The 26,697-nt window shown below is 37.6% G+C and overlaps 1 protein-coding gene across 1 annotated transcript; it reads right to left on the bottom strand.

Annotated features, from left to right (window-relative positions):
- Positions 1 to 537: 537 nt before the first annotated feature.
- LOC107746245 (rho guanine nucleotide exchange factor 9-like) lies at positions 538 to 25,523 on the bottom strand. The gene is made up of 9 exons (XM_016560377.1): positions 25,360 to 25,523; positions 14,002 to 14,181; positions 13,606 to 13,689; positions 7,497 to 7,798; positions 6,298 to 6,427; positions 5,230 to 5,361; positions 3,197 to 3,440; positions 2,918 to 2,986; positions 538 to 1,981 (listed from the first exon to the last, which is right to left on the bottom strand). The coding sequence occupies exons 1-9, from the start codon at positions 25,366 to 25,368 to the stop codon at positions 1,809 to 1,811; spliced, it is 1,323 nt and encodes a 440-aa protein (XP_016415863.1). The 5' UTR covers positions 25,369 to 25,523; the 3' UTR covers positions 538 to 1,808.
- Between the last annotated feature and the right edge of the window lie 1,174 nt (positions 25,524 to 26,697).

Genomic DNA, 26,697 nt, shown 5'->3' with positions numbered 1-26,697 from the left:
AAACCAACATCACTGTGTTTAGCAAACAGATGATAAAATGAATAAGACCAGAGGAAACATAATTTCAACTCTGTTTTCTCCATAATGAAGTTTATTATGAAATAATGATATAATGTTATTTCAATCAGATCACCGAATCAAAAAATATTAAACTGATATTTTCCTTTGTAACATAATAATAGTCTCATGTGGCACTTAATACACATGTGTGACATATTTCTTCCATACTGTCCTCTTACATTTTTTTTATGCCCTACAACGGTCTTTAACACTCCAGCAGAAGCTCTAAAATATAGAAAGAGGATCAAGATGGAAAAAGAAAATCACACTATAATAGAATAAATAATGTTTTATAGCAATACTTTAAATATTGTGATTGGACTAAATACTATCCTTTGAAAGTTATCAGACAAAACGCGAATATACCATAAATTAAATTTTGCACAAGTCCCTTTAATTTGGGGAAAAAATAAATATAAATATATATACTGTATATATATAGAGAGAGAGAACCAAAAACAATCCCAAAAAAAAAGACAAAATTAAAAACTGAAACGCTATGTCATGCTAATCCTAGCAGCGATAACCAAATTTCACTGACTTAATTTTCGCCTGAGAAGTCACATGGCGGGGTACCAGCTCATGGGGTTGGCATTCGCACATGCCAATGCACCTGTTAGAGGAAAATTTGGCAACCAGACTATTTTGGCATGTTAGAGATGAATTGGCACGTCATTACGAGGTTGATCAGCAGGATTAAAGTCGTCCTGGTCCAGGTATCATTCCCCATAAAATCAAGACAGGGCTCAGAGGTGACATTATTACATTTTTTTTTTAGGTTTTCTGGTCTTCTCTCGGATTGCACTTATGACGGGAGAGAGGAAACAATGGTGAAGCCGAGACCGAGACCTCAGGATAAACAAGGCTCTGACGTAAACACGCTACAGAGGTCCACTGTTCAGAGCAAAACAGTTCCTCCTTTAGGTTTCTCTGGTCTGTGTTTTTATCAGGGTGCCTAAAAGCTCCAGCAAACCGAAATGACTTTTAGCTGGACTGACTGGAGGTCTCTATGAATGTCAAAGTTGTTCCAATATCCGTATTTCCAGTATACCATGATCGGTGTAAGCAACCAGTGTGACAAATTTGCAGATCGTGATCCACTGTTCTTTGAGACCCGTAGGAATAGAGTTACACAAATAAAAATACCTGCAATGAACTGAATCACATGCAAAACAAACTAAAGAGTGCAGCAGGTTCCATTCAAGGAGAGATTGTCCAGGAAAACAAAAAATCTTCAGCTTTGAACAGACTTGAAACTGTTGGAAAAACACGTGATAATGTGGAGTATGAGATTGAGAGAGAAAAAGAGAGATTGGGTGAGAGAGAATGCCCCGAATAGTCACAGTGCACGGAGGAACACCAGGGCGGCGCTAGAGAGCAAGAGTCATTACGTTGGTTTAGTGCTTAGAGAATAAGAAACTGTGTTTCATAATTTAAAACCTCTCTACAAAGAGAGTGCTGAGGGATAAAATGTATGTTTTGTGTGTGCGTTTGCGTGATTTTTCTTCTTCTGTGAATTACAACATGTTGTGTACAGTATTCAGTGCAGCCAGCTCAGCGAGGTGTCCCCGTAACCCCAGTAAAAGAAATACGCCTGGTAAACCCCAGTAAAGCGAGGTCCGTCCTCTCTCCTGTAGTTTGTGTGTGTGTGTCGGTCCTCCTCAAGTCCCGCTGATGTATCTTAAGTAGAATAGTGCTTTTCCAAGTATACAGAGGCTGGTGTATCCGACCCCTGGTGGATGTGTGTTCTATTTTTTAAAGGGAGCTAACCGACTGAAGTTCTGCCAGAAGGGAGATGTGCTGCGTTTGGGCTCGTATTCGTATCCGTCCGCCTGCCCGTATCCGTCGGGGAGAAGGTACTGCCCGGGGTTCATGGGGTCCAGTGGAGGTGGGTACGCTGGGGGGCCTGACCGGCCCACACCTGAGAAGACGAACGCAAGGGAATACGCAAAGATTAATGCATAAACGCAAAGGTTTTCTACACTGTAAAAAATGACAGTGAATTTAATGGTAAAAGACTGTAAAAATGCTACAGTAAAAACCTGTTAAATGGTTAACAGTAAATTCCCCTACTATATACGGTGAAAAACTGCATTGGACATTACATGTAATTTTACGGTAGTATACCGTTTTTGGAAGTGAAAAAGACTATATAATTTACAGTAAATAACCGTAAATTGACATTCACAGAATCCCCTGCGTTACATTTCAAATTTGATGTTTTTTTGTTGAAATAACTATGTTTCTTCTTAGTTTTTTCTTATCAGTTTTGTATATTAGGGTTGTGTGTTACACCTAATGTTGTTAAATGAATAAATAAATCTTAACCAATGATTCCTAATTGCATCTACTTCCGGAAGGCCAAATAAAGTGCTTTTGCTTTCGCACTGAAACACAGCGTCTCCCTGACATGGCTGCATCAACACGACTGCTGTTCCTGAAACCACACCTTCTTTCTTTGCGTTTTTACGGTAAAATTCCGGCAAACACAGCTGCTGTTTTTTACCATAAATTTTACGGAATTTTTTTTACAGTGTATGTTTAACATCACTTATTACTGCAGCATCACTTATTAGTGATGCACTTATTTTTATTTACTGCCAGACAAAACCACCATTTACTGCAATTCCAATTTGTATCAATTTACTTATATTTTCTTAGCAGGCACTTTTTCACCATGGTAACAGCAATACAATAGAACACAGATTAATTTATTGGCCATTAGCATGGAAATTATGTTATTCAAAAATATCTTTCTGCCTAAAGCAGTGAGACACAACAACTTCTAAGAACATCTAAATTCCATGAGGAACATACACACAGCCCTACTTTAAGAACAGGCTTCAAGATTTCATACCTTTCTGTTTGGTGACTCTCCTAACGGTCAAGGCAGCTTGTCTCTTCTGATAGTCAGAGATTTCAAAGCCTAAAGGGACAAAAAAAAACAATATCAAGTGTGAAAGTTTGATAGCTTTGTGTGAAGAACAGAACAAAGTTTAAATCACTGTGAAGTATGAACTTGTATGGTCAATGTCTTGAAAAAACTGGCCTAAATAAACACTTCTTTTGTGCTCAGTGTAAATAAAATCACAGCATAGAAATTTGAAACGACTTGAGAAATAATGTCTAAACTCACCAATCTTCTCATCTTCCTGAATCATCTTTCTTTCCTCTTGAAACGCCCGAAGCCAACGGATTTTCTCCTCCAGCTTTTTGGGCAGGAACAGATGGATCTCGTCTGTGTCTCTGTTGGCCAGTTTGAAGGCGTTCTTCACGCTAACGTTAAAATCATCATCTCTGCCATCGATTGCATCAATGACCTCGTATGGATCCATGTCAATCCGACCCTTATAGTAGAGAATATCACGGCGAATGAGATCCTGTGGAAGGCGGAGAGACTTTATGGGTATGTCTGTAATCCAGACAGATTACTGATAGAATGAAACTGGATTGGTTGATTATTCTGTTCCAGCATGAAACATCCAATACATCATTCTCGTCCTCCACCTCCTTTCCTCTCCTCACACATCAAGGTATTTGCTACACCAGGAGGTTGTATTCCGTGTGACAGCTACTCTGACTGACCATGATCAAAAGATATAATACACAATATTTTCTAATTTTATATTCTATATACTGTATATATTGTGCAAAGGTTTGGGGCCAGAAAGATTTTTCTAAAGAAAGAAATTAATACAATTGGTCAGCACAGATGCATTAAGTTGATCGAAAGTGATGGTAAAGACATTTATAATTACAATTACAAAAGACTTTTATTTCAAATAAACGCTGTTCTTTTGAACTTTCTATTCATCAAAGAAAAGGTGTATCATGGTTTCCACAAATATATTACACAGCACAGCTGTTAGCAACATTGACAATAATAAGAATTTATTTATTATTGAGCACCAAATCAGCATATCAGAATGATGTGACACTGAAGACTGAATGGCTTCTGAAAATTCAGCTTTGCCATCACATGAATAAATTACATTTTAAAATATATTACAATCAGAAAAAAGTTTTTTTTTTTTAATTGTAATAACATTTCACAATATTACAGTTTTTACAGTATTTCTGATCAAATAAATGCAACCTTAAGCATAAGAGACTTCTTTAAAAAAACATTTAAAAAAATCTTACTGGCCCTACATTTTTGATTGTTGTGTATAATAAAAAATATTTTCCATCCAATCAAAATACTGAGAAAATCGCATTTAAAGCATCCAAATGAAGTTCTTAGCAATGCATATTACTAATCAAAAATTAAAGGGATAGTTCACCCAAAAATTAAAATTCTGTCGTTAACTACTCACCCTCATGTCGTTCCAAACCCATAAGACCTCTGTTCATCTTCGGAACACAAATTCAAGATATTTTTGATGCATTCTGAGAGCTCTGAACGTAAACAGCGTATGCTGTTCTGTGTCAGCCGCACTACGCGGATACGTTTTCTTTTTATTTACGTTTTGATTTGAATGAAAACGAAAATCCGTGTGGTGCGGCTGACTTTACGATAGGAAATTTACTAAATATCTTCATGGAACATGATCTTTACTTAATATTCTAATTATTTTTTTCATAAAAGAAAAATCGATAATTTTGACCCATACAATGTATTTTTGGGTATTGCTACAAATATACCCATGCGACTTATGACTGGTTTTGCGGTCCAGAGTCATATATGTCTTGTGAGAAACAAGTTCTGATTGTCTCTGTTTTTGTGTTGTTGAACTGTCTGTGTACGTCAGATGGGGCTGAAGAAATCTGTTTTTGCACCTTTGTGGAAAGACTAAAAATGGGCCATGTGCCCATTAAGATTAAGGGTGTTTGGAGGACAGTTAAAACACAAAAAAGCTTCTACCTCCAGATGGAATCCAAATCACAAACTCTCAGTTGTGCTACACTACCAGAATTTAATCAGTTATTTGCTTCTGTGTGCCTGTCTGGTTCGGTTCTGCATCTTTGCTTTCAAAGTGAAAGCAAATGTGCAAAGATCAATCCCTACTCCTCAAAAATGAAAAACAGTATATCTATCTATCTATCTATCTGTCTGCATCCCTTCATTTTTCACCTGTTCGCTACACTTTATTTCCAGCGGAATCTTACTTTATCAAAAAATGAGTTTCCAGTGGTATTATTGCCTTCATCCCCTCTTTCTTTCCTCACCTTCTTGCAGAGGACCATCTGATGATCGAATAGGAAGAAGATTCTGGTTTGGCTGCGCCCGTATGGTTGATATATCCAGGACATCTCCCCAGTGTACACAAGCTCTGAGCTCCTGTTCAGAATATCCTCGCCCTGCACACACAATAACAAATTAATCACTACATCTGACACCACTGAGGCTCTGATGCGTTCAGGTCTTAGTATGCAGCTCTCAAATCAAATGGAGTCTGTGGTGCAGGTTGCATGTAAATAACATGCATCACTGATTGGAACTTGTATAGAAAAATTCTCCTTTTGTAAAAGGAAATAACATCAGAGTGAGTGAATATTAAATACACTAATGGGTTAGAATAAGTTAGGATTTTTTTTATGTTTCTGAAAGTCTCTTATGCTAACCAAGGCAGCATTCGTCTGATATAAAATACAGTAAAACAGTAATATTATGTCATTATTATTACAATTTCTCTAAATATTGTGATATGTAATTTTCTACTTAATGTCATTTTCAGAATCAATTATTCTTAAGTCATTAGAAATCATTCTAATATGCTGATTTGGTGCTCAAGGAACGTTACTTATTATTATCAATGTTGAATGTTTTTGCTGCGCAATATTTTTCTGGAAACCTGTGATACTAACATTTTACAATGTAGGGTAAGTCTGATTTTTTTTTATAATAATAATAATTAATACTTTTATTAGCAAGAATGGATTAAATTGCTCAAAAGTTTTGTTTTTTTTAAATGCTGTTCTTTTCAACTTTCTATTCATCAAAGAATCAGAGAAAGAATCCTTTCCACAAAAATATCAAGCACCCAACACTGCTTCCAAAATTGAAAATAATAAGAACCATTATTAATACCTGAGCAACAATAATAATTGATAATAATTGAGCATCAAATCAGCATATTGGCATAAGAGACTTCTTTCAAAAACATATACACACAGTTGTGCTACTTATTTAATCATTTACTATTATTATTTATAGATTTTTTTCCTGTTTAGCTATTCCATTGCTCTCGTTTATATCCTACTAATTATTTTGTCTGAAAAGCTTTAGCCACACACCTCCCAATCCAGTACAGAGGCCTGCCATTGGGCAATTTTGTCAATGTTCTCAAGCCTTCGTTTGCGTTCGTTGATTTGCTGAGTGACATTTCTCATTACAGCTAGCGCCGCAGCTACGTACCGATAATCACTGGGGAAGAAAGAGAAAAGAATGAGCGAAACGGAAGAGTGAAAGTGAGGGATGTCAAAATGATAAGTGGAAACCAGATATGTCAGTTTAAAATGTGTCGTTTACACAGTCATATATTTTGTGGACCCGAGCGACATTGTCTGCACGATGCACCTGGAGTTAGCGCATCCTTATAAAAGCAATAAGCCCCGTGAAGCCGTGGTTTACAGTGAATTTATAACAGCTAAGGGGCGTTGTTAGAAGCTTAAACCCCCTTAGCTGGTATAAATTCACTGTGAACCACGGCTTCACGGGGCTTATCAGAAACAGTTGTGGTTCCAACAAAGTGGTTGCCGAGCAACACACAGAAGTAAACAAAGGTGTATGTTTGTAGTGTAATTTACAACAGCTTCGAACGCAGCTCAACCAATCAGAATCAAGGACCGGAACTATCCGTTTTATAATATAGATTAGAATACAGATTTTTTTGCAACAATTTAAATGTCTTTACAGTCACCTTTGATCAATTAATGCATCCTTTTCGAATAAAAGCATTCAATTCTTTCAAAAACATATTTACTGACACCAAATATTTGAATGGTAGTGTAAGTTTTAAACATGTCGTGCAATATGTCGACATACAGTTTTGGACATAGATTTAGAGCAAATGGAGACTTTTTTTTAGAGAAAAGACCATAGTAATCTCACATGTGTTTTCTATGGAGTTCCCTATGAGATTTCAGCAATGTCACATACTATGCTCACATTTAGCAAGATGACGAGCGGAGGGACTTTGTAGAAAACGAAGTGTTTGAGAGAGGCGGGGCATAGAGGACCTACAATAATGTACAGTATTTGAAAAATAATGTGTTTTTTGAACATTAAAGCATGTCAACATATTCTGTTACACCAAATACACAAAATAATGATCTTTAAAAAAGCATCATATGACCCCTTTAAAAGATTTCAATATAAATTCAAATATGTCTCATCTGATTCTCACAAGAACAAACAATCTGAGCCATCCTATTCACATAAACTTTTTGTCTCAGTTGTGTTTATGTATATTTCTCCTCAGGAATTTTAGGGAAACCATCTGAGACAAACAAATGGGATGGTTAAAAGAGAGCTCAATGAAGTCTCCCGAGCTTTGAAAGGGCTGGCATGTGTTTTTACCTCACAGATGTCCTTCAGGTGTTTGATGTAATGTCTTTCTGTGCTCATGATCTCATTGATGACATTGGCCCTCATCTGGTCCCGGTTCTGCGTGGGCTGGCCCAGACACAGGCAGTCAGTGCTGGGGTTCGGACTGGCCTCTGCATGGCCATTCTGCACCTCGCTGGAGCTTTCGGCAGCCTCGACCACTGTGTTTTCCTCCTGATTTACCCATAACTAGAACACACACATTAAGAGAGACATGACTTGATCTTCAAGCCCTGTTATTATCAATTAAAGTAATCATGAGCTCAGAGCATCCGTGATTGCTTTCATAAAAGGTCTAGATAGGGCTTTTAAAGCTTCAGGGGTTAAAGTTACATTGACGTGAAATAAAAGGAGTCAGAGTGTGCCCTCTGGTGGCACCAGTACCGATTGCATTTTTCCACATTAGAGGCATTGCAGTAAACACTTACAAAATCTGTTTTCACAAGGACATAAAGGAATCTGTATTTGGGCCTGTCACAGAGCTGCCAAGATACACACACATAAGCCAGGAGAAGGGTAGAGAAGGAGGGCGATACAGAAGCGCACAGTTATAGGAACCCAGTATATGTGTGTTTGGTTGAGAGGATCTGATGTGATTTTATTTGCCCTGATTATATAACCTATCATTTGCTTTCCCAGGTGAGCCAACTGATGTGAACACACATGCGAGCACACTTGCAAACTCTCTTTCTCACACAAAAACCCACGAATATGTACACATTTTTTATACTGAGCTATACACTACTCCGAAATCACAGAAACAAAAGGTGTACAAAAGGTCAAACTTAAAGGAACAGTTGATACAAAAATTAAAATTCTGTTATAATTCACTCATACATGTTGTTCCAAACCTTTATGACTTATTTTCTTCTGTGAAATATGAAAGAAAAAGTCTTAAAAAATATTTCGGTTACCTCTGACTTCCAAATAACACTTGACAAAATATCTTCTTTTGTGTTCCGCAAAAGAAAAAAGACATACAGGTTTGGAACAAAATGCGTAAATGATGACAGGATTTAAATTTTTTGGTGAACTGTCCCTTTATGAAAAGAATAATACTTTTGAAAAATATGTAAAATACACTTAAATGAGATGAAGACTCCAGTCATATCAGTAGCCTAATAACAGCACTATTTTAATCACTTTATTAAAGGATAGGTCACACAAAAATGAAAATTCAGTCCTCATTTATTCACTTTCATGTTGTTACAAACCTGTATGACTTTCTTTTGTGAACCCCTTTTTTTTTTTTTTTTTTTTGAATTATGAGATATAAACTCGTACTTGTGAGTAATTAAGTCAGAATTGCGAGATATAAACGGGCAATTCTGACTTTTTTTCTCATAATCGCGTTTGTATCTCACAATTCTGACTTTTTTTCTCGCAATTGCAAGTTTATATCTTGCAATTCTGACTTTTTTCTCAGAATTGTGAGATATAAACTTGCAATTGCGAGTTATAAAGTCCACTTCTGAGGGGAAAAAAGACTGACATTTTCTCAGAATTGCGAGTTTATATCATGCAATTCTTAGAAAGTTGCCAGTTCTAAAGTCAGAATTGCGAGATATAAACTCGCGATTCTGATTTTTTTCTCAGAATTGCGTGATATAAACTCACAATTGCGAGTTAAGTCAGAATTGTGAGATATAAACTTTCTATCAAGTAATTCTGACTTTGTTACTCGCAATTGTGAGTTTATATCTCACAATTCTGAGAAAAAAGTCAGAATTGCGAGTTTGTATCATGCAGCTCTTAGAAAAAAAGGTCAGAATTGTGAGATAAAATGTCGCAATTACCTTTTTTAATTTGTTATTCAGTGGCGGAAACGGGCTTCCATAGTGTTCCACTATTTTTATGGGGAAAAAACAGCATGCATGTTTGGAATGACATGAAAATGAGTAAATAATAACAGAACTTTAATTTCGGCTAAACTGTCCCTTTAAGCCGTATTCTTCATGGAAACTGCTGGCTGGTCCCCACAGTGTAGGTAATTTCAGGTTTTGTTATCCTTGTAAGGACATTGCGATAGCAAAATCTTACCCACACACAACACTGCTGACCTGATATGGACTCACAATTAAAAATAGATTTTCATAAATACACAAGCCTGTCACAGACTCTGTTCACCCTGAAACCATGTCCTGCATAAATCCCCCTCTCGCTCTCTCTTTCTGTCTCACACACTCTGTTTCTACACAGAGTCATAGATACGATGTCTAATCTCTTGAAGGATGTTTCTCGGATTAAGATCTCAAATTATACTTGTATACCTAGAAATCTCTGCCTCAGCGCAACTTTCCAGTGCATTAGCCTTGCTAGCTGTCCGTCCTCATCCTCGTCAAGAGAAGGCTTAGTTTAGTGATCCTGCTGCCCGGATACACAACGTGTGTGTTGCTACGGTTGTCTGTTTCAAGAAATAGAGGAATCAGAAGAACACCGATGACGCAGATGTCACACACACACACCTGCGCACACATACACACACATACAAACTTCAGTCTTCTCTTTCCTTCCTCTCAGTGTCCAATCTATTTTAGCCTCTCTCTCTCTTTCTCTCTCACCCTCTCCTCCCAGAGCAATCTGGGTTTTTTTTGTCTGTTCTTCTCTCCTGTCCTCTAATGAAAAGTGACGTCTCATTTTATGCTTCATGACTCAACCTCACTGAACAGTGAAGAGAAACACAAGACACAGCAGAACAGAGGATACAGTGTAAAGGTGTCAGCATCTTACACCAAAACCAAAAACGAACCCTTGTAAGTGACATTAATACAACATTTATCAATCTCTTTTAGTTTTGTACTTAGAATGATTATATTCAGTCTCAGATGTACCATTTCAATAGTTTACAATATGCGACTGTTCAAACTATATAAAAATGTTACCTGAATTAATTTGTTTGCAAACAGGGTTCATTCGTGATGTACCACAAATTGGATTCTTTGGTTTCAGTTTGTTGTCGACTCTGCCACTGCAAAAATACATGACATTTTTTACATAATTTTTTGACCAATTATTTTTAATTATAATTATTTAAAATGATTATTGTTTTATATAATTTTTTCTTTATTAAATTAATTGATTTTCAAATATTCTATATAATATTAACATCAAGCTTTGGTGATCCAGTAAATGTCACATGGGACAGTAAATGAAAGTGTAAAAATGTGTGACAAAATGCATACATTGCCATTTGGATAACAATAATTTTAAATATTTGAATGTTGTCATGTTAAACTTTGCCACTGCATATATATAACTATTTATATTTATTTATATTTATTAAAATGATTATTTTACATTTATTTTTTAATGATTTAATTTTAATATGTTAATATTCTAGATATTAACTTCAAGCTTTTGAAATCTGAAACTCCACATGGCACTGAGCATACATTTTATTCCAATAGTAATAATGTGTAATATTTGTATTTTGTCATGTTAAACTCCAAATTAAAAGTGAAAGTGTGTAGCTTTTGTGTTACTTGCAGCACCAAATAGAATATATATATATATATATATATATATATATATTAATTAAACAACAAATGTGTAGTCCTGCAAACAATTTACAAGTTGCAAAAAGTTTATTTGTCAGACTGTTAAATAAAGAAAAAGAATTGTAAGTGCAAAATTTGACTGCATTATTTAGGTATTGCATTTTGTGCTGCTAATGGTGCAGAAATTACACATTGCAACTGGGATAAACGACAATTTTTTTTTAAATAATAAAATGCCTACCTCACATTTAAGCTGAGTTTGTCTTCATATATGTAAGGTTTCATAATTAAAACGCTATTAGCTCCGCCGTACGCTGCTGATTCTCGTGCGCGGGCACAGTTAGTGTTGTGCGTGTGGACTGTGAGTAAACAGTGAGCAATGATTTCTGATGACACGAGAGCTCCAGGTCTCAGCAGGAGAGAGAGACGCCAAACCTGCAGGCCAGCGCCACCAACTGGTGTGACATATCCATCTCTCTCACACTCATTCTCTTCCTGTCTGTTTCTCCTTGTCCTTTCTCAGTGTTGCATAAGAGATGCTCAAAGGGTCAGAATAAAGACCGTGCTGTACAGATTGATATAGTGTGTGTGTTTGTATTAAATATGTATCTATCTGTCTGTGTGGACACAGGTGATATTCTCTGTACAGCGAAGAGATTTTCTCACACCTGTCATGCCCGAGAGAGTGGCTTACACAACCTGCCATCTGTGCGAGTGTGTGTTTGGGGAGGAAGGGGGGATAGATGACTGTTAGAAAAGAGAGGAAAGAGAAAGATAGGAAGAAAGCAAAAGGGGAACTGAGAAATGCACTTAGGAAGCTCGACGCATGTAGCCAAAGTTAAGACCAAGTTACATAAAAGTCCCATTAAAGAGCGCTCCACCTTTACGAACGCACTCCTCTTTCATAAGCACATCTCTATCCTACACCTCCTTTTATCCTTTCACCCATGATCCCCACTAAAAGGGTTTATGTTCATATTTCATATTGGGATTTCTTAGAGAAAGCAAACCGATGGATCTCACAATCTCTGTCTGAGATTTTGGCGACAACTGCAGTGGATTTACAATCCAGATGCATCATTAAGGATACGAGAGCGTTATTAACACTCTATTGCATGCATTATGAAAGAATGTAACACAAAAACTGACTTGCATAAAATGGCACGAAAATTCCTGTTTGGGCTTCATAAAAACAGGAAATGATCAGCCCGTTTCTCAGAGAAGGGACAGAGAGGTGTGGAATAAAGGTAAATTATGTGAAAAATAATGCATTTTTTTAAAAACGAAGCGTTAACACATGTTAGACTGCACCCCATAAACACAATCAAGCCTAGAAAAAACCCAGTGAACCACCCCTTTAATAAAAGTAATAATTTCTTTCCAAAAAATTGAATCCAAAAGCTCCAGACTTCTGAATGGTAGTGTATACAATCTATATAATATGTAATTTATCATTTATAATATGAAATGATAGTACAAAAAGACACAATTGAAATAAAACAATATGATAACTCATATAAGTTATTTATACACTCAAGTCATATAAGTTAAATCATAAAAATGTAATGGGAAAATTGCATTTATGTCAATTTTATTGCTATCATGTGCTTGCAATGTGAAGAGAACGGGTTTGTTACCCAGAGGGAATGTCGTGCAATAGAGGGTTAATCTTTAGTTATGTGCAGGGATATCACCCCCCGGGTGGCTAGCGGCGAATCTGCATGTATATGCAAATGATCAAGCCTGACTGTGCTTGCACACGATTAAGATTTCAGTTTTACTGTGCAACATGATCATATCGCCTCCTTTAGTTTTATTCATAACATTTCAACAAACTTTACTCATGATATTAGATCTGGGTTTTACATTATCCCTAATAAATGAACACTTGAAATACAACAGGCTTTTCTCAGGTTTATATAATATACAAGAGGTTGGAGGGGGCTCACTATAGCGAGAGAAAAGGTTGAGTTAGAGGAAGTGTTTGCAAAGGGACCCCACTGAGACCCCTGACACAATTTGAAGAGATGCTGGAAGAATGACTGAAGGGACTGATAAAATTGTTTATGTTTAAACTTCTGTCTGAAAATCTATTTTTGAGTTTTCAGCCTCTGTAGCTCTCTTTATATATACAGTATATATATATAAATGTGATTAAAAATAGATCCTTAGCAGTCAGAGAGACTCAAATTAAGACCAACATCTGCTCAAGTCCCAGTAAAAAAGAAAAAAACAAGACACTGTCAGAAAAGAGAGAAATATTGATAGTAGTAGTCATGGTTAAATGTCGTAACTGAGTCAGCATAACATTAACAAAATCTTTTTCCCATTTCAGTGTTTTCTGCCAGACCCAGGCATGAAGATAAGTTGCCATGGAAGCGAAGCGCGGCGACTGTGGCGGAAAACGAAACGTTGGAACACAGCGACAGCATGTGAGCAGTAAGCGATGGGATGCATTCAACGGTCAAACGGTAAGCAGTGGTTTTGAAAAAAACGCACCTTAGCCGTGGCGTTTGTGAGGCGTGATGCAGCGACAGGGTTGATATAAAAAAGCTGTTTGGTTTGAGGGGGGTGGGACTCCACCTTAGAGAAACAACAACAGCAACACAAACAAGAGTTTGGGTTCAAGATGGAGGTTAAAGGGAAGAATGTGACCACTTCTGACTGGGCTGTGACTGTATGTCTTTAATATTGAATCATTTACCTGAAAATGTGTCATATTGTTCATTTCTCGACAGGCGTGTATGTTGCATCTCTTTAAAACAGCTCTATCTGACTTCTATTGAGTTAGAAACGGTATTGGATATGAAAACAGCTGTGTTAAACAGATGTGGTTCTGCAGGTGTGTCTTAGACAGGTGGCCATCAGACAGGTATATGTCAGAGATGGGCTCACCCTGACGAAGCTGGCGGGAAACCAGCCCTCCTCCTCGTCGATTTGACCCCACCACCAGTCCTTATTCGAGGCGTCCAACACCTTGATGACATCGCCAGCCTTGAAGGCCAGCTCCCGGTCAGCCATGGTCACATGGTCCCATACTGCCTCGGCATTCACTACAGAGCCCCCGCTGACCAACTGCAGAAAGAGAGATGGAGTAGATGCAGGATAAGCTACAGGAGGACAACAGTTACATAACATCCGAAACATTCTGGATTAACATCAAACAGTCACATGCTGGCTTCCACTCCACAGTCAGCTGTGGACAGGGGTGTCGAGATATAACGCTGCATCGCATTTGGGTTTGCCCTGTTTTTCCGACTGCTTCACCTCAGTTTGGAAACAAAAGGTTGCTAGGATAGACACAATACCCCTATTTTTTGAGAGAAGTTGATAGGCCTTATTAGGGTAGCACTTTATTCCTCTATGTAGTAATTACAATAAATAGGTAATAATTAGGTACTAACCCTGAACCTACCCCTAAACCTAACCCTACCCCTACCCCATGTAGTTACCAGAACTTTCTTAGGTAGGTACACTGTAAGTACATGTACTGTAAAATAATGTGCAACCCTTATTAGTATTAATAGCACATAAAATAAATTGAGGTTTCTTAATGTTTTTTAAATATGTCTCTTATGCTCACCAAAGCTACATTTATTTGCTCAGAAATACAATAAACACTGTAATTTTATAATATATATATATATATATATACATTTTAAAATAACTGTTTTCTATTTTGAATATATTTTAAAAAGTAATTTATTCCTGTGGTGGCAAAGCTGAATTTTCAGCATCATTACTCCAGAATTCAGTCTCACATGATCCTTCAGAAATCATTCTGATATGCTCATTTGGTGATCAGAAAACATTTATTGTTATTGTCAGTGTTGAAAACAGTTGTGCTGCTGTGTATGGAAATTATGACACATTTTTGACATTTTTTTAATAGGAAGTAGAAATATAAAAATAGAAAGTTTAAAAGAACAGCATTTATTTGAAATAGAGACTTCTGTAACATTGTAAATAATATTTACTGTGACTTTTGATCAGTTTAATACATCCTTGCTGAATAAAAGTATTAATAAAAAAAAATCTTTCAGACCCCAAACTTTTGAACAGTTGTGTATAATAAATGATTCATTATATTCACTGCATTCATATCCATTTCTTTGTCACAGAATGTTGCTTCCAGCCAGCAAACACATTTATGCAAATCCTTTATACAAATAATTTATTAATAAAATATATCAAACTACTATTTAAATGATCCTTTTGTTATTGGTGAAAAATATTTGAGGGCAGTTCTCTTGAACAGGAGTTAAACACACACACACACACACACAAAGAATTTATGCTATATATATAATAATGACAGACAACTAGATATTGACTACAATGCCATACAAACAGCATACCTCATCCAAACTCGCTCTAAACATTCAGTTGTGACTGTTAATTTAAAGGGGTGGTTGATCAGCTTTTTTCCAAAGCTTGATTGTGTTTATGGGGTGCAGTGTAACATGTGTTCATGCTTCATTTAAAAAAAAAAAACGCATTATTTTCACATATTTTACCTTTATTCTACACCGCTGTTTCCATTCTCGTCAAAACGGTCTGTTGAGTTCCTGGTTCTATGAAGCCCCTCCCTCAGAAATACGTAATGGGCTCTGATTGGTTAGCGGGCTCAGTGTGTTTGTGATTCACTATCCGCTTAGTGCACGTTGTCCGGAAACGTCACGCCCCCTTACCATTAGGGGTAGCTGAATGTTCCCGGGGGCGGGGTTTATGTAAACATCGGGGTTAGTGATGTCACAAACCCAGGAAGAAGCTCGTTGTAGTCCCTACTAGCCGTTTTTTTGTAGTCCTTAAACAGCGATTTCATTAAAAGAAAATATCTCCCTTTGCATTGAACTCTGAGCGTCGTAACTTTGCAGACGTTGTTTATGCTCTAACAGCAACATTACACACTGGCTAAAGTTCAAAAGGTGAAATCATAATCAACCACCCCTTTAATGAAATATACAGAATTTAAAAGAGAAAGTCTCTTTTAAACCAGCTCCAAATCAGATCTGAAATTAACTGGATCCCACGGTTCAATTGTGCTCATATAGGAAGGAAGTGGCAATGTACAAGGTCACAGAGCTATAGAGAAGCTGTGCTTGAGTAACCATGGCTTCCATGCTCGAGTAAAGACGAGATGCATTATAGTATTGCTTCCTGCTGACTTTCACATATACAAGCCCATGACAGCAACTTGAGATGATGGCTTGGTAATTCTCTACACAGAAACACTCATGCATAATCAGCTCCAAGATTTCACCCCTATATCTCCAGGCACTTTTCCTCTCTCTCTCTCTGTCTCAGAGGCAGCCAGGCTGTAAAAAAATCTCTTTTGCGCACTTAAAGAGAAAAAAATGTTATGTTGTCAGCAGAACGAGTAAAATCTGTTTGATTTGTATAAAGCAACTGCATTTGATACACATCATGGCAGTTGTTATCTCAGTGTCACAACACACTGTGGGTAAATGCGAGAGTTCTCCGCTGATCTGAAATCTAAACTCCATTACTGTTGTTCAAGTGTACAGGGCACTGAATTACCCAACATAAACACATGTGTGTGTGTACTTGTTTATGCTACATTGTGGGGACCAAATGTCCCCACAAGGATAGTAAAACTTGTAATTTTTTGACATTGTGGGAACCGGCCTGCGGTCCCCACGAGGGGAAAAAATTATTAAAAATAGTAAATGATGTTTATCTGAAAGTGTAACAATGCAAAAAATGTAAGGGGTAGGTTTAGGGTTAGGGTTGGGTTGGGGATTGAAAATATCATCTGGTCAGTATAAAAGAAATAGAAGTCTATGGAAAGCCCCCACAATTCACAGAAACAAACGTACGTGTGTGTGTGTGTGTGTGTGTGTGTGTGCGTGCAATTACATACAAATACACACAGCCTTTAAGGTTTTGAATTATCGCTCCACCATCAATTTTAGTTTTATCTACTGTACAGAATCTTCTCCAGAAGCTATATGTATCTGTATGTGTGTAAATTCATTACTTGTGTCTTGTACGTGTTTGTAATTTGATATGGTGATTTAACTGGGTGAAAATCTTGCATTAGTGATGGGGATCTTTCAAAGACTATTTCATGTGAATCACATTGTTTTATCAGTAGGTGGCAACAAGTGACTGCCTTCATGTATGAATCACTAAATTATTCATTTAATCCTTTTGTTCAAACACTCTGTTTCATGCAGGATTAAAGTGTTTGTTTATGTAAGTGAATCATTGAATGATTCACTCAATTCATCCAAGCAACAAAACGGCCTTACTTTATTTCTAAGTGACTCTTTGCTGTCGTTAATTCTGCTATTGTTTGCTTGAAAGTGTTTTAATTAGCAATGCAAAAACTGACTAAATTACTGGCGATAGTGTCTAGAACGTATGTTATTCAAAACAATCTCTTGCTCACTGAACTGTTTTATAAAACCAATATCTGTCGCAATTGTGCCGTTTTTGTAAATATCAAGATGGCTGTGATTGCCTGAGACATTCTTGCTTGTGTGATACTGCTTCATTAATTTATAATAAGTTTCATGGATAAATATACAAATGATAATTTCCTACAAGACAGTTGTGTTCAACACAATCCCAGACAAATGAAAGGTGAGAACATAGCGACTTAAAAACATGGCAAATGAGGGTAATATTGAAAAGCACCTATGCTGTGCTGAATATCCATGACAACTAAAGATTGGCGGGAAAACTGAACAAAGAAAGACAGGAAACTAGTGAAAACAAACTAAAAGTCCATGATAATGAAATGATAATGAAACACTAAGTCATAGTAGGGCGATTCGGCCCGAATCAGTTTTCTAAAGTGTTTTTGAAAAATCACTTACTCTGCCTTTAATTCACTGCAAATGTTTTTACTATCATCTCACTCATCAGTTCCTGGCTCATTAGGAAAAAGACAATTAAACGAGTCAGTGAATCATTCATACTTCGGTTCAACCGATTCATCACTAATATCAGGAAACAAATGAGTTTGATTTATTAAGTTAAAAGTTAAGAAGAACTGTCTAAGAAGTTAAGAAACGTCTCTCTGTGCAGTCTCAATAATGTTGCAACGTGCTTTTTTCTCTCTCTCTAAAGGGAACAGTAGGCAGTAGGATTATGCAAATCAGTCAGAAAAACTGCAGTGGAAAAGCTGTGTTCCTGTCCCAACTAGCATCAGATCACACTAAAACAGAAAAAGAGAACAGCTGATGAGGATCATGTACAACCCTTAAACATCCCATTTCATCCGCAGCTTATTCTCATGTGAGATATTATTATGTGGCACTGCGTGTATCAGAGCTGTAGGCTATCAACCACACACTGAAACATTACACCGCACACACGGTAAAATGATGTAACAGCCTCTGAGATTATCAGATTGGATGCTGATGAATTTAGCGGGATGAAAATCTGTCTATAAGAGCCAAACCAAGGCAATCTGTTCATAAACAGTGAGAATACAGCAGTACAACACTAGCATTAGAGGGCAATGACTTTGTGTGTGTGTGTTATCTGTCGTCTCTTCTGAAAACAAACTAAAAGTCCATGATAATGAAATGATAATGAAACACTAAGTCATAGTAGGCTACTGTTTGTTGTTTGTTCCATGATTCATTATAACATTTGTTTACGCAATACATAATAAAAGTTCATTTAAAACTCTTGACTGGATTTTAATGTTTTAATAAAATACTATTTACCAAACCAACTGTCATACCGTAAAGTCATACACTAGTGAAAACAAACTAAAAGTCCATGATAATGAAATGATAATGAAACACTAAGTCATAGTAGGCTACTGTTTGTTGTTTGTTCCATGATTCATTATAACATTTGTTTATGCAATGCATAATAAAAGTTCATTTAGAACTCTTGACTGGATTTTAATGTTTTAATAAAATACTATTTACCAAACCAACTGTCATACCGTAAAGTCATACCATATTCCCTTAAAGGCAGAGTAAGTGACATGACTTTGTGTGTGTGTGTTATCTGTCGTCTCTTCATTCCCCCTGCCTTTATTCCTGCATGAATGAACTGTACTCAGGAACATTCTTCCTCTTTCTCTCTCTGTCTTGCTCAGTCTCTCAATCTCTGTGTGAATGCCTTGGTGCACACATCAACAAAACTGATGTCCTTCAGTCAACAGCCTTACACACTATCATTAAATTGATTATGGACGGATTATTGATTATGGATCACAGGTTAATTGAATGGGCATCTGTTAAACATTTGACCCAAATCACTGAGCTTCCTCAAGAGTAAGCTTTGACAAGAGATGATCTTAACTTGCTGTTTTAGACCATTCTGGCTTCTGGCTTCTAGCTTTAGATAAATGTAACATGCCTCCTAGCCAGGGCTCGAAGGTGAACTGAAAATCGCTTTTCTGAATTTGAATAGAGGCAGAATGTGGAATCAGAACTGCAATTCAAATGAGAATATAAGGACGTAAAATCAAAATGAATTTAGAGGTACACTATGTAACTTTTGGCATTCTTGCAGTTAATAAACAAAACTGTATGCATATCCGCAGTTACTCCGCAGTGGTTGTTGTCAAGACAGATCTAAAATAATCTGAATATAAACACTTACTACAGGCATATCTTAGTGTTTCAAGATAACATAAATACATAGTTTGAAAAATGGATTTATGTACTTGCTCATTATATAATGTTTGAACATTTTGAATAATAAAAAGGTTACATATTGTAGCTTTAAATTAACTGTAATTTTTAACTAAAAACACCAATTTTGTCCAGACTAACTTTGAATGTAGCCTTTTTGGAAAGAGTTTTAAACTTTGAAGGTTTAGGCCATATGGACAGAATTTCTATCTTAAAACATTATTGTATTGACAAATATTAAATTTTTAGCTACTTACATTTTACCTCACAATCTTTCACCATTAAAAACTGAAGCATCACACTGGAATTCACGTTCGATATCTGAGGACAGTAACGCCAGTAGGGCTGTCAAAATGAAATTCGAATTTTCTACTTAAATATTATCAAAATTCGAATTATATTCGAATTTAAAAAGCATAACTTCAGTTATATGACTGAACAACGTAGCAGCGCCGCATCTAGTGGGTTCAACTGGATAGGCTAACAAAAGCATTCAAATGCAATCAATGACACATACATCGTCATCGCATCTCGTGCACCACTGATAAGGCTGCCTGACGGCTGACGCAGAATGCAACGTTTGCATTCGAATTAATGATTTCAGAATTAATGAAATTAATGAAATTAATTTAATTCAGAATGCATTCGAATTAAATTCGAATGCAACGTTTTTGCATTCGAATGTGGATTTTTTTTTTTTAAATTCGACGAATATTCGAAATTCAAATTTTTTTTTTGACAGCCCTAAACGCCAGTCTTCTTTGATTTGATTGGCCATCTCAAATATTTTGTCACTAACAAGCGCTCTTAGACTTCTGAGGTAGACCAGCATAAAAATACACATTTAAAAACTCTTTGTCATCTTAGCAATAAAAAACAGAGCAGCATCAAGAATATCAAATAGTGAGGGGATGGATATATGTTTAACAGAGTCCAGCTAGTGCTGCCATTTCTACAATTCTAGCCAATCATCAACCTCATTTGAATCTACATGTATCCAAGTTTCAAACCGATTTTGTTTTCGTTTTCAGGAAGGAAATGACCCCTCACTAGCTCCCTCTGCTCTAAGAAAGCTGCGGTTCTTTGGACAAATGGCACAGCAGAGGCTAAAAACACTCAACAGGGTGTCTACCTCAACATCTGGTCCAAATGACCCATTAGGCCCTCTAACAACATTCCATGTCCAATAATCGAATATCTCCACCCCTCCAACAGAACAGCTGCTGTAGGTCAGCACTTTAGCTCTCACTGACTGCCATCACTCCATCCAGGTGCTGCTCACCTGAGTTCCCTTCAACAAAATAAAGAGCTCTGGATGTCTTAGCAGAAACTAAGAAACTAAAGTGCCTCTTTCATTCAGTATCATTATTACTGCACTACAGAAAGAACAGCCCTATAATTCAGAGGGCTATAGCTCAGCAAAAAAGGGAAAAGGGGAAAAGGAAAACAGAACATCTAAGAGACCAGAGGATGCTGCCTCACCATAGACACACACGCACACACACCTGACTGGGGAGGACGATTATGTAATCGGAGTACAGTGGAGTCTAGGAGAGAGAACTGGAGAAAGCACGTGGAGAGAGAGAGAGTGCATTAAAATAGACTGCTACGCTATGGATTAAGCTCTCATAACTGCATACACACACAAACAAACTCATATAGCCATTAATTCTCATCATATCTTGCAGGGAGAGATAATAAAAGAAATGAAATGTGCAGACAGTGAAGTAACATCATGAACCGAATGTTTTAAGCAACTCCTCGAGTCTGAGCTGCTTAGCCGTATGATGCTGCTTAAGCCTGATATTCCTTGATATGAATCATCCTGATAAAACATTTGGCACTTTTCTTGAGGTCTAAATTTAGATTATAAATGCTTTAAACTCATGCAGCATTGCCTGCCCACATGGTTCCTAAAACAAACACGAGCGGAGAAAATGCACAAAAGCCTTTCAGCCATGAAAGATGCAAAAGATACGTGTGTGTGATACAGCTCGCATGAAGCCGTGTGTGTGTGTGCGTGTTTGTGTGTGGGTGGGTGGATTCCCAGCCTACGCTCCCAGTGCAGATGTTTCTAAATCTGGCCATTCTCTTGGTTTTCCCGCTCTTTCCCACACTTACGTAGTCATATTTTTGGATGCACATGCCTCTCCATGTGAATGTCGTACATCAGCTCGGTGCAACGGTCCTGAAACCTCAAGCCGCTAATTTGAAAGGCCAGAACGCACCCCTAAAATGTGCACCATGAGGTCAGAAGCGCCATACTATCTAGAAAACCTCCATATATCAGTTGTTGAGCAATCACCTTTTACGTAAGAGTTTCCGAGCTGAATCTAGCGCATTTTAAGATGGCTACAGAGGACAGGATTAAAGGCTGCTGGCGTCTCGAGAGTAGGATGTAAAGTGAATCCGTAAGCTTCTGTTTTAATGAATACGCCAACATGCGCATATACACTCACGCGAGATTGCGCACTTAAAGAAGGCAGAGAATCTGTCTCCAGGGCATATAACGCAAACTACATGATCTCATTTGCGACATTAAGTCCGAGTCGCTCTCTTGCACTGGCAGTACATTTCCCAGACTTCCCTTCACTGTTAACAGGTGCATCAGACCTGTTGGGAGACAAGGACTGCATGCTAATGCAAAAGGGAAATATCCTGCCATAGCCTGGCAATACAGAATGACAGTCGGTGTCGGTATTGTGATGTCTCAATGCATAATTGCAGTGTGTGCGTACAACCGCTTTACATGTGACAATATGTTAAAATTTCCCGTCTGGTATTTCTAATATTAAATGACAGAACATAAACGCAGTGCTTAATATGTTTGGTGTGACAGTGGCTTCTTATCACAAGCCAGTTACAGCTATCAATGTTTACTTTGCTTTAAAGAGAAAAAAACACACAGCTAATAAAGCAGTTACAGGGTTCAAACCCTTGTGTTTTAAAATGAAAACAGGTCATTAAAGGTACAAAGCTGTCGAAAGGTACACCTATTGACAGTATTTTAAAAGGTACATCTTTGTACCTTATTTATCCATAAGAGATGCCTATTTGTACCATGAAGGTACAAATTAGTACCTAAAGTGTATATTAGTATCTAAATAATACATTTACTTTTCGCTCCAGTCACAGCTTTTGTACCTTTTTTTCTTGGAGTGTATATGTTGTATAGAGCTAATGTACTGTGGCTTTGAGTGTCCAGCAGAAGTATTACGGAGTTTGATGCAGCACGCCATCAGTGAAGTTTTCGGGAGCAATATTGCTTCTCCGTAGAGAGAGTGAGTCAACGGTTTCAGCACTTCAGTGGGATGCATCCGAACCATTATGCTCCAACGCACAACAAAACCCCAGTCTGCAAATATGCGCTTGCAGCACGAACACACGAAACACTAAGGCTGATGGTTTGAGCAACATGAGTTCAAGGGAATGATTCAGCTGATTCATGTTTTAGCTGATGGCAGTGATTCCGTAATCATCTTTAATGAGAATAGCCAAACGCCTGTCTGTCCTCTAGAAGGGGTCAGGTTAAGGATACGCATGTTGGAACACCATCAGTTTAGCCAATAAGAAATGATGAAATCCTTGTCATACATGGGCATCACTGCTCTGAGGCGGAAGTAGAGTCTGTAAGTCTGTATAGAAATAGCTCAAATTTACAGGAAATTTACAAACCTATTGTGAGGTATGAACATTTTGCACATCTGATTTATAATTTGTTTTCTTTTATGCCAAAAATCATTAGGATATTAAGTAAAGATCATGTTCCATGAAGACATATTATACATTTCCTACCGTAAATATATCGAAACTTAATTTGTGATTAGTAATATCCATTGCTAAGAACTTCCTTTGGACAACTTTAAAGGCAATTTTCCAGATTTTCAAATAGTTGTATCTCAGCCAGATATTGTCCTATCCTAACAAACCATACATCAATGGAAAGCTAATTTATTCAGCCTGCAGATGATGTATAAATCTCAATTTCAGAAATGTGTCTCTTATGACTGGTTTTGTGTCCAGGGTCACATTTGAGCTGGCATAATATCCACTGAAGCTGGGTCTCTTGTTTCATTTTAAATATAACATCCACACAAAAGTTTCATCTACATTTAAAAACATAGAAGAATCATGTCTGACCAACTTCTACTGAACCAACAAAGTGTTAAAGTCCCATTTGTGACAATTACATATGAACGCAAACAAACAGTGTCAGTTACGAATTGTTAGCCTGTTTCATTTATGTCTATATTGATGATATTTTGGTTTACTGTTCAAAACTTAGATTTTTTTTTTTTTTTTACCATTTGGAAATAAAGTGCAAGGCATAATCATTTTTAAAAAAAAGTATATTTGATATATGTAAAAAATCTCAAATGTCCAGTGTACTTTACACAGTTTAGGGACAAACTGTTCTGCAAAAACGCTCAGTTGCAGGCTTTAAAACGAAATTCATTACAACACTCCCCTACTACAGTCTAGCATCTACCTGCACAAGAAGCATGTGAAATCTAATTAAAACAAACCATGCAAAGGAATGTCACAGGTTTAACACCAACTTCTCTCGTGTTTATAACCTGAACCTTGGATGAATGGGGTGTGCAATAACAAGGCATGGCCTCAGTATATGACCATTCAGGTGCAACTAATTGCCTGGATACATTGTTTGATCTCACAATACATCCATACTCATTCAAATGTCCCTCAATAGCAAAAAAGTGTAGTGTGCTTATAGGTCAATAGATGATAAGTGGCTTCTCTATAATAGACCAGAACTGTTAAACATTAGAGAAACCAGAGATGGTGTAGGGTGGTGCAGAGGAAATGAAAGATGTGAGAGGCACCAGGACGTGGTCGCCAGGCACCTGTGATCATCGGAGCGTCTCATTGCGATCAGCTCGAGGACACACCTCAAGGAAAGAAAACACGCGAGCATTCTTTCAATTCTTTCATTTTGTCCGGGTTTTATCCTCTCAACGTCATCGCCGGCCTAGCTTGCAAGTCTCGTCGACCGCGAAATCAGCGTGCGCGCTTGACACCGATAAACTGAGCACAAACGATCATGTCTGTAAAAATGAACGAAGCGGCGCTTGACTACAGAACACCGGTCGCTCATAATCAATAAACGAGAAAACGCGGACTCGCGTCAGAATCCGCCACGACGAAGCGACGGAGGCAAAAAACCGAACGGCTTTTGCGCACGCACGCTTAAATCAAAGGTGAACAGCTTCTAACGGACACCGTGACACATTTAGGAGAGCGCAAAATATACCAACGTCATTGACCAGCCCGAGGCGGCGCTGAGGTTCTGGGTATCCCCCTCTGTAGTGCGCTTGCTCCATCTCTCCAGTTTCCATAGCACTGGAACGGTGCGACTCTCTCCGCTCAGGCGGATGGAGAGCGGCGCGAGGGGGAAAGTCCATTAGCTCGCAGCCTCCCCGGTGAATAAAACGAAGAATACTTCACGATGCCGAGATGTCACTCCGCGCTTTCGCGACCTCTGTTCTGCTCGTGTGTATCCACCATCGCCAAAAAAAAGACAGCCCCCCTTTTTTTCGTATACATTAACAGAGATCGTCGGAAGCCAGAAGAATGGCGCTCACGGGAGCATCACAGTTAGCCTCACCTTCATCATCCTCAGGGTCAGTCCCGGTCCTGGATCCGTGTCCTTTCCGCAGGTTCGAGCTCCCGACGCCAGCTGCAACCCTGTATCCGCGCCCCGTGAGCAACGCGCGGCGTATGGAAGAGAAACGTAAGCCCGGTTAGACGCTGTTCTGTTCTCACTGCGAGGTGGGAGTCTGCGTCTCCCTCGCTCTCGCTATGAATAGAGCTGAAGTATGGGCGGTGCTTGTGCACACTGCACACACACACACACACACACACACACTCACACTGAGGAGCCAACCATCAGTCAAAAGAAGGGGTGCTTCACTCTGCTATTGAGGAGGCTACAAACATTACATAATCAAAAAAAAAAAAAAAGGATACAAAATAATGCTGAACTATTGGCTTTTGGGAACTCACACCATCATCATCTCAGTGCAGAAAGGAAAATGTCCAATAAGCAAAAACAAAGGAAAGACATGGACAAAATTGCACTTGTACAGTTTTCTCTGATGAGCATTTGATTTTTTTTAAAGGGACACCATTCATTTTTAAATAGTTTATTATTATTTAACCATCATAGGCAGGCTTAATGTAATATGATACTGAAAACATTGATCTCATGGTGAGAGGAGATATGCTGCTGCAGATTACCCTCTGCCATCAGGCATAATTATATACAGCGTGTGTTTGAAAACACACAGACAACAGACACATACACGGCCACACAAGAGACCAGGAGCTAATGTGATGTTTGAATCACTGCTTCATTTCTATAGGATGATCTTGATGGCCGTGAGATCAAGTGCCTGTATAAACACTACTGTTCAAAAGTTTGGGGTCGGTGACATTTTTTTAATGTTTTGAATGTCTCTTATGCCCACCAAGCTTCATTTTTTAAAATAAAATATACAGTAAAACAGAAATATTGTGAAATATCATTACAGTTAAAAATATATACTTTCATATTTCAAATGTAATTTATTCTTGTGATGGCAAAGCTGAATTTCCAGTCTTCAGTGTCACATGATCCTTCAGAAATCATTCTTAAATGCTGATTTGCTCCTCAAAAAAACATTTCTTATTATTATTAATGTTAAATACTGTTGTGATGCTTAATATTTATTTGAAAAACGTGGTACATTTTTTTCAGGATACTTTAATGAAGTGTTCAAAAGAACCGCATTTTTGTACCAGTGCCTTTGATCAATTTAACGGTAGAGCAGTAGATTTTATATAGTTTAGATATTAGATTATTGTGCAGTCTTATGTTATTTAACATCGATTGTAATTTTACTAAATTATGTTTCAATTGTAAAGTTTTAGGTTTGCAACATTTTGAGTATTTTATGTAGCTTAT

Source organism: Sinocyclocheilus rhinocerous, unplaced genomic scaffold (genome assembly GCF_001515625.1).
Source record: "Sinocyclocheilus rhinocerous isolate Xijiao unplaced genomic scaffold, SAMN03320098_v1.1 scaffold3060, whole genome shotgun sequence".
NCBI classification, from domain to species: domain Eukaryota; kingdom Metazoa; phylum Chordata; class Actinopteri; order Cypriniformes; family Cyprinidae; genus Sinocyclocheilus; species Sinocyclocheilus rhinocerous.
Note: the sequence above shows the minus strand (reverse complement) of the source record. Positions and strands in the feature narration are given on the sequence as shown.